The sequence below is a fragment of the Panthera tigris genome, chromosome B4, assembly GCF_018350195.1.
Source record: "Panthera tigris isolate Pti1 chromosome B4, P.tigris_Pti1_mat1.1, whole genome shotgun sequence".
Lineage (NCBI taxonomy): Eukaryota > Metazoa > Chordata > Mammalia > Carnivora > Felidae > Panthera > Panthera tigris.
In genome coordinates, this window is record NC_056666.1 from 25,378,291 (window position 1) to 25,390,112 (window position 11,822).

The 11,822-nt window shown below is 40.3% G+C and overlaps 1 protein-coding gene across 4 annotated transcripts in view; it reads right to left on the reverse strand.

Moving 5' to 3' along the window:
* ODAD2 (outer dynein arm docking complex subunit 2) overlaps positions 1–11,822 on the reverse strand; it is a 199,285-nt gene that overhangs the window by 134,283 nt on the left and 53,180 nt on the right. For all 4 annotated transcript variants that reach the window (XM_042991290.1, XM_042991291.1, XM_042991293.1 and 1 more), the window contains 5 exons: positions 11,479–11,688; positions 9,263–9,505; positions 8,821–8,931; positions 6,441–6,595; positions 5,103–5,345 (listed from right to left, as the gene is read on the reverse strand). In XM_042991290.1, the coding sequence (XP_042847224.1) occupies positions 5,103–5,345; positions 6,441–6,595; positions 8,821–8,931; positions 9,263–9,505; positions 11,479–11,688 (962 nt within the window). The remainder of the gene's footprint in view (positions 1–5,102; positions 5,346–6,440; positions 6,596–8,820; positions 8,932–9,262; positions 9,506–11,478; positions 11,689–11,822) is intronic.

Genomic DNA, 11,822 nt, shown 5'->3' on the forward strand with positions numbered 1-11,822 from the left:
CATCAGGGAAATGCAAATCAAAACCACAATGAGATATCACCTCACACCTGTCAGAATGGCTAAAATCAAAAACAGAAGAAACAATAGGTGTTGGCAAGGATGTGGAGAAAAAGGAACCCTATCGCATTGTTAATAGGAATGCAAACTGGTGCAGCACTGTGGAAAAGAGGATGGAGTTTCCTCAAAAAGTCAAAAATAGAACTACCTTATGACCCAGGAATTACACTACTGGGTATTTACACAAAAAATACAAAAACACTAATTCAAAGTGATATATGCATAGCTATGTTTACTGTAGCATTATTTACAATAGCCAAATTATGGAAGCAGCCCAAGTGTCCATCGACTGATGAATGGATAAAGGAGTAGTATATATACACAATGGAATATTATTCAGCCATAAAAAGAATAATATCTTGATATTAGCAACAACATGAGAGTATAATGCTAAGTGAAATAAGTCAGAGAAAAATACCATATGATCTCACTCATATATGGAATTTAAGAAACAAAACAAATGAACAAAGGAAAAAAAGAAACAGACAAACCAAGAAGCAGACTTTTTTTTAAATTTTTTAATGTTTATTTATTATTAAGAGACAGACACAGAGCATGAGCAGGGGAGGGGTAGAGAGAGGGGAGACACAGAATCTGAAGTAGGCTCCAGGCCCTGAGCTGTCAGCACAGAGCCTGACGCGGGGCTCGAGCTCACGAACTGTGAGATCATGACCTGAGCTGAAGTCGGTTGCCTAACCAACTGAGCCACCCAGGCACCCCTACAGACTCTTAAGTATAGAGAACAAACTGATGGTTACCAAAGGGGAGGTGGGTGGGGGTGTGAGTGAAATAGGTGATGGAGATTAAGGAGTGAACTTGTTGTGATGGGCACTGAGTAATGTATAGAAGTGTTGGATCACTATATTGTACTCCTGAAACTAATATAACACTGCATGTTAACTATACTGAAATTAAAGTAAAGAACTCAATTAAAAATCAATTAGTAATCATCAAGAGATAAAAAGATGATTCATGACACAGTCACACAGTGATATAGGAAAACACATACTACTAACAAGACACACAGTGATAAAATATATATGAAAAGTATATATAGAAAAAAAAAACCCAACAACCTCAAGGTAGCTTCTCAAGCTGAGCTCAACCCCATCCCATGGCTTTTGTGTTTGCTGCTCCTTGTCTGGTGTTCTTCCCTCAGGCTGTCCTCTTATCTCTCAGATCTTTGTTCAAATATTATCCTCTCAGAGACTACTGTCCTGTCTTCCACTTTCTCTTTCCTCTTTCCACTGCTGCTAATGTAACCACCTTCACTCACTCTCTTTCAATTGTGCAGTTTTCTTTTTTTAAGTTTATTTATTTTGAGAGAGACAGCGCCAATGGGGGAGGGACAGGAGGGAGACAGAGAAAAACATGCAGTCTCTGCACTACCAGCAAAGAGCCTAATGCAGGGCTCGATCCCATGAAACCACGAGATCGTGACCTGAGCCGAAACCAAGAGTTTGATGCTTAACTGACTGAGCCACCCAGGTGCCCCTATAGTGCTAATTTCTTTATAGCATTTAGCACCATCTGAAATTGTTTAAGAGTTTAGAGTCTGTGTGCCACATACACAACAGAATGTAAGTTCCAAGAGAGCAGGAACTTTGCTTTGGGTATGCTATCCTTTCAGTGCCTACCACAAAAGATATTTGATTAATATTTGTGTAATGAATAAGGAATAAACAAATAACAATATAACTCTAATTAACTAACATCTGCAGGGAAAAGATGAAGCTAGGGAGGCAGAAGGGGCCAGGAAGCAAATGCTTTAAATGCCAGGTGAAGGAATTTAGGTTTGGTTTTTAAAGGCTGAGAAGTCCCTGACGGTTCCTTAGGCCAAGGAAACAACCCTATCAGATCTACAGTTTAGGAAACCAAATTTCAGTGCCATGCAGAAAGGTATGGAAGGGGACAGATGTGAGATGAGACCAAACAGGACCTGCTTCAATGGTCCAGGTAAAAGAAGACAGAACCTCAACTGAGGGCAGAGAGCAGGAGGACACATTCAAAAAACATTCAGAGGCAGTGGGTGTAGTTGGCAGATATGAGCAGACAAAAAGTAAACAAGAGCCATAGGTCAAAAGAAATACACAAAACCATTTCTGACAAACATTTATCAGGTGCTACACCTTGTGCTTTTCAGAAAGATAAATACATCAGAAAAGTGTCTTCTAAGTCTGGCTGATGTTCTTCTCTCGAAGATATCATGGGTAACAACTAGTGTTCCTTGGTGTCTGAAACACCTGAGCCTAAGGCTCCAATAACCAAATCCAAAAAGAGTTATAGTGGCTTTAGTGCTTGTATACCAGACATGTGGTTAGACCAGAATCACATTAACAGGGCTCCAAGGCTATCGAGTTCCAGGCTCCCTGTGAAGGAAGAGGACCTGACTGAACACAAATGAATCACAAATGCCAGGAAAGTGAGCAGAAGGAAGGTACTACCAGAGACTACTGGCGTACGTTATGAGCTTCCTCTAATAATCAAATGGTGAAATAGCAAACTACACTTCAGCAGAGTTGATGTATGGCCCCACAATATGTGGTACTCTGTATATGTCTATGTGAATGGTGTTCCCTAGGGTTGTGCAGGGTATATCCATACACAGTAGCCCTGAGTGCCTGGTCACACATATTGAAGAGTTGAATGAATGAGTGAATCAAAATCAAATTATATAGGAGATATATAGGAGAATCATAGTATAACAAGATTACAGGTGTGACTCATGGATCCAATCAACCATCTCAAGAAACTGCCAACTTCGACTGAAGGGGACAGAGATAGGATGAAATGAAGGAAGGTTTTCAGACCTCTGGGAGTCTATAGGATAGGCCAAAAGAGCTATCAAGCTGCAAATAATGAGGTGTTATTGTTTCCATAGCCAGGATTCATGGGCACTGAATTCAAAGTTAAAATTGCCACCCGACCACTTTGGCCTCCCCATGCCTCTAAATCAACAAGCAACGAAGGGAGTTACTGTGTTGGCTGGGGTGATCCCAATTACCAAGGGTAAATTGAACTGCTATTCCACAATGGAAGTAAAGAAGACTATATCTGGAAAACAGGAGATCCCTTAGGGCAGGTCTTAAGTATTACCATGCCCTGTGATTAAGGTCGATGGAAAACTACAACAGCCCAATCCAGGCAGGACTACTAATGGCCCAGACCCTCAGGAATGAAGGTTTGGGTTACCCCACCAGGTAAAGAACCACATCCAGCTAAAGTGCTTGCTGAGGGCAAAGGGAATATGGAATGAGGAATGAAAGAAGGTAGTTATAAATACCAGCTATGACCACATGACCAGTTACAGAATGAATATTATAATTGTCATGAATATTCTTTATTTTGTTATAAATATGTGTGTATCTTTGTTTTCTTCCCTCTCTTATCCTCTTGTCATGTAACATGAGACATAATGACTTTATATCATGGCTTTTAAGAATGGTTAGCTTTATATCAGAGTATTTAAGTAACAGGATATCAAGAAGAAGAGTAAATATCATCCAAGAACTCTGCTTCCTCTTCTGGGAAAAGGGTTAGTGTATTTTCAGTGGTACACTGGATAGCTGTATAGTATTAGGCAGGAATATGGCCTTGTTATTATCTTTCTACAGACTTAAGCATGGTTTAAGGAGATGCATGAATGGGTACCAAGTTGACAAAGAGGGGACATGTTATAGCTAATGTTTATAAGTCGACTGGATTAAGGGATACCCAGATATTTAGTCAAATGTTATTTTGCATATTTCTGTGAACGTGTTTTTTGGATGAGGATGATATTTAAATTGGTAGACTTTGAGTACAGCAGATTATTCTCCATAATGTTAGTGGGCTTCATCCAATCAGTTGAAGGCCTTAATAGAAAAAGGCTGACTTCCTCTGTGGAATTCTGCCAGCAGACTGCCTTGACCTCAAACTGCAGCTCTTTCCTGAGTCTCCAGCTTTCCAGGCTCCCCCATCAGAATGTGGACTTGCCAAGACACCACATTCACATGAGCCAATTCCTTAAATATATCTCCATATGTCTCCTCCCTCTACCTTTCTCATCCTGTTGCTTCTGGTTCTCTAGAGAACCCTTATACAATAGCTTTGGCCTATATGGATTCTTCCCATTCTGGACTTTATACACACACACACACACACACACTTAAATATATTTATGTCTCATATAAATATATATGTTTAATTTATATACAAGTTATTATTTCTATGTTTAAGTATATATTTGTATATATAATCTCTATATAATCTTGCCATTGTTCTTTTTATTTTTTAGACAAACAACCCAATTTTTTAAATGTATTTTGAGAAAGAGAGAGTGCATAGGAGGGGCAGAGAGAGAGAGAGAGACAGAGAGAGAATCCCAAGCAGACTCTGTACTGTGACAGTGCAGAGTCCAATGTGGGGCTCGATCTCACAATCGTGAGATCATGACCAGGGCCAAAATCAAATCAGATGCTTAACTGACTGAGCCACCCAGGCAACCCTTGCTATTGTTCTTAAGTTGTACTACATTTAAATCTTTTCTTCCTAATTAGACAAGAATTTGTTTCAGGACTAAGATCACAGGTGAAAACCCTTTGTCTTCTCCCCTCATCAAATCACAGCACTTGTTAGGTGCTCAAAATAAGTTTGCTGAACCGAACTGAGAAACAAGAAGGATACTATACTAGAACTACCTAGGCTCTCAGAAAGAGAGAGAGAGAGAGAGAGAGAGAGAGAGAGAGAGAGAGAGAGAGAGAGAGAATTCTTCCCTAGGAAGCAGAGAAAAACTCTGTTGATTGTACGAAGGTTTCTGCATGGGAAATTAATTACTGGGAATTTTAAGTCCTCCCAATATGCCTAGCCTTAGCCCTCCAGCTCCTCCTAGGGAACAATTTGGCTCAGTAACTCATTACTGGTAACCTCGTGGCTATTTATATATAAATCCGTTTTACTTTTGCATCATTTGTGCACCCCAATTCTAAGGGAGGACACTGTTTCTGACTACCCAAGCATTCCCCCATCACTCTCAAATAAAATCTTTCCGTTGCCAGGCCACTTACATCATACTTTCAGGTTCTACTGCACAAGCACCAACTGCTTTTGTGACATTGACAAGAAGAGCTTGGTTTACTCCAACGAGGAGGTTCACGAGTGGTGGAATGCCACCACATTTCCGGACAAGGACGCGATTTTCATAGTCCTGACAACATTCTCCCAATGCACCAACCACATTCACAAGTACCTCTTCGGGCTGGTCAGTTAAAAGTCCCACCAAAGTTTCAATGGCTTTGTATTCCCGAAACCTAAATTCATCAAGAGAAGAAGGGGGGGGGGGAGGGGAGGAGAAACAGTATTACTTTTGGTATAATTAGCTAATAACATTAAGAGCCCAAAATTACTAAATGCCAACTACATGCTCATACGGTCTATACAAAAACTCTATGATGCAGATACTACCATAATCCCCATTTTCAGAAAGCTAATTGGAAGCCTGGTAAATAGTGAAGCTGGTTTCCACTTCCAGCCATCCGCGCCATTAATCACTATACTGTATGGTCTCTAAGACAACTACCAACTTCTTCCAAATCAGAGTGTCAGCAATTCTACTATGCTACGGGTGTCTTCCCCAGGTCACAGAGACTATTTTACATGAACAAAGCAAAATAAACCTATTTTGTGTTAAATATGACATGTGAATTTCTTGTTAAAATCATCACAATGAGACAAGGAAGGTTGCCTCAGAATATCCACCACACAGTCTGAGAACCCTAAAAATATATGAAGAGACAAATCTGAAGATTAAATCAGTTATAAAGTTTACAAATACTTTAAAATTCAATGAAATTATCTGACAGTGGCTACACAGCCCTTGAGCTGGCATTTAGCTGACTCATCTTGTTTAACTTTAGAAAAGCAAAAAGAATGGAACCACTTCCATCTCTAAAGATTCAGTGGGAATTCATCCCCTCACCTTGACAGGTCTCTGCAGGAGATCAGAGGTACTTGTCATTTAAATGGCTGCCCACAAGCAAAAGAGCCCATTCACACAGATAAGATTGTGTCAGCACATCCCTTAGCCTTACTAAGTGAGGCACAGAAAACCATAGCCAGGTGGTGGGATAAGAAGTAGAAGTCTTTCATTTCTAAAAATCCTTAATACTGCCAAATTAGTCTAGAACACACAAGTATGGAAACTATACTACGAGTAGCATCATAATTGACTGTTTATTAAAATAACATTACGGGAATGTGTTTCAACAGGCATATTTTTTATGCATCTATACTTGTATTTAGAAACATTTATATCTTAATGAAAGATGTTTTAGTTGAAAGTTAAGAATACAGCTATTCCTCGATGGCCATATTTTTATTACAGAATATTGAATGTCTTCTCTTACTTGGTCACATTCTCTTTGCTGATGGAACATTTCCATATTGCCCCAGTGACAGCAGCCAACCGTTCTTTATTGTCCGTGTTATCGAGCAGACTGGCCAGGCGTTTAAGACCTCCATGCAGTCTAACGAGATCACGGGTTTCCTTATCCTCAGCACACTACACACAAAAATCAAATCAGAGGCTCTCAGCGATCAAAGCATATCAAGCTTTCTGTAATTGCTAAAGAGGCTGCCATTTTAGTGGCGCTGAAACTTCTTTTCAAAGAGTATCATTTTCTGAAGGGGCCTCCAAGTAAAATCTAATTCTTCTCTGTACTGGCAGCTATCTGACACTGTCTCTTTTCCCTTACATAATTTTGGCCGCGTCTAGCAGTTTCTACATACTTAGAAATTCTGCCAAGCCAATTCTGAGGTAACCTGGGCTTCCACCAAGACAGAAACAGAGATTGGTTGGTTAGAAACCTAGAACACTACATGCGTGGACAGAGGATTTCTGCAGTGATGCAACACACAGTCTTGGGAAAATGTAGCAGAGAAAACACAAGTGATACAGATTTAGTCAGAGCTTCAATGACCCCCAAAATCTAGGAGATGAGCATTTCCTCAATAGAGTTTCTATGCCCAGAGCAGTAAGTTATAGCAATAGCAACTGACATTATATTCACATATGTTTATCCACACGTTTGTGTCATCCTTTGAAATAAATACGTACTACATAGATGTTCCCAGCTGATCGCCCTTCCCAGGTTAAAGAGCAAAAAGATGATAAATTTAGTATAGATATGCTATCATCCTAAGTATACAGTTGGTCTCTGAGGCCATATGATACAGATGCATGTCATGGATCATCCACGAGGGCCACTAGAAGAAATCCTCATTGTAATGCACCACAAGGCACCTGTCATGCTTTTCTTCTATTTATGACTTTTGCTTCTGGTTCAGTTCCAACTTTAGAAAAAATAATCACTATTTCTAACCAATCATTCATAGTTACTCAGATAAGGCTTACATATGCAAGTCAAGGCTATATATCCTTGTTTTGAACTGAGCTGTGTTCCCTCAAAACTCACATATGTCAAAGTCCTAACCCTGGTACCTCAGGATGTAAGTTAAGGTCTTTAAAGAGGTAATGAAGGATAAATAAGGCCATTGAGGTGGGCTCTAATCCAATATGACTGATGTCATAAAATATAAGGACACAGAGGAAGGAACATGTGGAGACACAGGAGGAATGGTATGTGAACATGAAGACAGCCACCTACAAGCCAAGGAGAGAGTCCTCAGAAAGCACTAATGCTGCGTACACCTTGATCTCAAACTTCTAGCCTCCAGAACTATAAGGTAATAAATATTTGTTATTTAACAGGCCACCATATGGTATTTTGTTTTGGTATTTTGTTTTGTTCTAGCAAACTAATACCATCCTCTACTGACATGAACCCCTTTCTCTGACTCTGACTTTTTGGCATACTCTCACTGCACATTTTATTATCTACCTACCTACCTACCTACCTACCTACCTACCTACCTACCTACCTATCTTTACAGGTTTATTTTTGAGAGAGAAAGTACAAGTGCGGAAAGGCACAGAGAGACAGGGAGACGTAGAATCCAAAACAGGCTTCTGGGTCTGAGCTATGAGTGCAGAGCCCAATGTGGGGCTCAAACCCACAAACTGTGAGATTGTGACCTGAGCCGAAGTTGGACACTTAACCGACTGAGCCACCCAGGTGCCCCAATATGCATGTTTTAAATGCATTCCTCTAGGAAATGGACTCTGATGTCTCTGATAGGTAGAAGCTGGCATGGCCAGCAACCAGCCATCTACTAATTTTTCGAAGCCATCTTTCTTTCTAATCTGTTTTCTGCTATACTATAAAGTGTATAGCTCACAAAAAGTTAACAAAGATTAAAGTAAATAAAAAGATAAAACAGGAATACACACACACACACACACACACACACACACACACACACACGCAACATCACACTCATTCATCCATCCATTTTGTCTTGGTAGAAGATAAATTTCTCAAGACCACTATGTTTGAATAGGGTGCCTGTAAAGCAATGTAAAGGCACCATGTATATATTTTCCTATTTTACACTAAGTAATTTGTTTTAGGAGAGAAAGACATATAAGTGCCTTCTAGAAATGTAAATAATCAAGACATGTTGGTGCAGGTTTCTCTCTCACGTATACAGGCATCTGTCATTAGCACAGGACAGTGGTTCTCAGACCTATGTGTACAGGAAAATCCCTAAAGGGTTCTTGTTAAAAATGCTGATTCCATTCCACCAGAGAATGAGAACCCATGTTTAGAAACACCACCTTAACTACATGGAGAAGAAGACCACAGCTGCCCACAGAGTCCCCCACACCTGGTAGATGGCCATGGCACAGTGTTCCTGCAATTGTTCGTTCTCACTATTTAGGTTCTTCACCAGATTTTCAATGATCCTTTCTGCTTTGATCGCAGCTCGGTAGTTTTCCTAGGAACACAGATTTAAATATTTATGTGTGTAAGACACGAATATTAAGTACCTGTCTACACTTACTAATAATTATGCCAAACAAACTTTCTTAATAAACACTAAAGTCCAAGGTTCACACAACTATATAAGAAGAGAATTTAGTCAACATTTTCAAAAATACATCACGTGGGTACCAACTTAATTAATGTTCTGTTAGTTTCATCTTCTTTAATAGACTGCTGACTTCTCAAAAAAAATCCTTAGCAGTCATGATAACCTTGAAAATTATTTTTCAACTAAAGAAAGTCAAGGTAAATGAAAGCAAGGGAAGCAGAGCTGGCTTGAGTACCTCTGATGCACATTCTTGCAATGTCCCTACCACTGGAATTAGCATGTTTTCATGAGACGTCTTCAGTAAGCGAGCCAACAAAGGAATGCCCCCAGCTTTACGAATGGCTTCTTTATTTGTGTAACTCTTACTGCAGCTCCACAATGCCAGAGCCCCACAGCGAGCCACTTCCACGTCTCTGGCATCATACAGACTCGATTGAGCCGGTTCTGCTGAACTCTTTCCACAGTCGAGTAGAGCGACCTACAAGAATAGATGAATATGATGTACATGGGAATCTTTAAAATAAAACAACATATCCCTCAATAGCTACAGGGTTGCTACCAAGATAATCTCCATCAAAAATAAGAATCCTTTACTGGGCACTTGGGTAGTTCAGTCAGTTAAGTTTCAGACCCTTGATTTCAGCTCATGTCACGATCTCACAGTTCATGAGTTCGAGCCCCACATTGGGCTCCGTGCTGACAGTTCAGAGCTGCTTGAGATTCTCTTTGCCCCTCCCCCTCTCACGTGTGTGTGCTCTCTCTCAAAATAAAATAAACTTAAAAAACAATAAGAATACTTTTACAAATTAACTTTCATACTACACATGAAAAACAAAGAAACAAAACCCTTCAAAACACCTTCCTCCAAATTTGGGAGTGTTTACATTTCCTTTCTATAAGAAATTTAATCTCACCAAGATTGTATTTTCTTAACATAGCTATAATATATGCATTAGGAAGATTTGTAAACTATATCCTCAGTCCTGGTATCTCAGAAAACTAGAGTCCCTAAAGCCATTAGAACTTTCTGTGAGGACTGAATGGCTTGTATATTCTTAAAACCATGAGACCTCTTTGGAGAACATGGCTCCCCACCTGAGCTACCAAAACCAACCAATCCACATGGCACAGCTGCCAGGATCATTTCTTTCCTTTCTTTTCTTCTTTTTATTCCTTCCTTCCTTCCTTCCTTCCTTCCTTCCTTCCTTCCTTCCTTCCTTCCTTCCTTCCTTCCTTCCTTTTGCAATAACGAAAGTCACTGAAGACTTTAAGGGAAAGGCAATTTATATAGATAAGCTACTGCTTATCTTATATAAGCTACTTATCTTATATAAGTAAGGGTGCTCCAGAGGAAGTGAAGCCAGGGCACCCAGGGTTATCTCTACCCTGTGTGTGTCTAGTTCATTCTTCTCTCTGCAGGCCAGGTTCCATGGATATGTCCACATAATCATGACCACCATCTTGAGTTTAGTAAAGAGTAGTCCAGACTAAGTAGAGTCTCTGATTCCTAATTCCAAATTCCTGGGAGAGACATCTGTGGGACTAGCTTGAGTCAAGTGGACACTCATGGCCTAACTAGTTACAGCCCAAGGAAGGACATTTAGATGACTTTTCATTCTAAAATTTTTTTTAACGTTTATTTATTTTTGAGACAGAGAGAGACAGAGCATGAACGGGGGAGGGTCAGAGAGAGGGAGACACAGAATCTGAAACAGGCTCTAGGCTCTGAGCTGTCAGCACAGAGCCCGATGCGGGGCTCAAACTCACAAACTGTGAGATCGTGACCCGGGCCGAAGTCAGACGCTTAACCGACTGAGCCACCCAGGCGCCCCAGATGGCTTTTCATTCTAAAACAATGGGATGAACAGAGAGCAGACAGCTTGAAAACATGTGTCCCCAACAGTTATTCCCTTAGTATCTATAAATAATCTAAACTCTTCAGCTCTTGGATAAGGCCCTGTGTGACCACCATGGTCCCTCACTTTCACCTCCTACTACCCAGCCCATCTCATCTTAGGTCTAGCCACATTAGCCACTTGCGGTTTCCAAATACTCTGTTGTTTTCCAGTTCTGGGCTTTTATCAACACAGCTTCATCTTCCTGAACTGCCTTTCCCTGGTGTGTCTGCATGACAAATACCTACTCGCTTTTCAAGACTGAGCAAAGGTTGGGTACCTGGATGGCTCAGGCAGTTAAGCATCTAACTCAATTTCAGCTCAGGTCTTGATCTCACAGTTCATGAGATCAAACCCTGTGTCAGGCTGTGCACTGACAGTGTAGAGCCTGCCTGAGATTCTCTCTCTCCCTCTCTCTCTCTCAAAATAAAAAAAAACATTTTAAAAATTAAAGAAAAAAGACTCAGCAAAGGCAACATCTCCTTTAGGAAGGACAGCAGAGAGTTGACATCTTAGTGGCAGAGGGTGAGCTGATGATGATGTCCGCAGTACTCACCAGTTTGGTGATGCCCCCGTAGCGTCTCACTGCCTGTCGGGCTCTTCTAAACTTGGCAACATTTGCGATTGTCTCAGCTGCCAAACACTTCAGACTCTTATGTGGAGAATCAAGTGTATTAACCATAACTGGTAAGCCCCCAAGGTCAACAATATTACGTCTGATTTGAGGATTATGACTGATTTCCTTCAGGATTTTTAATGAACCAATCTAAATGAGAAAAAGTAGTTAGAGGTGAAAATAAGTGTTTAACCAGCACAAGTTTTTAAAAAATTCCAAGTCTACTTAAAATCCTTCCCCAGTGAAGTTTTTTAAAGAAATACTTTCTATTCCCGGGTGTTACA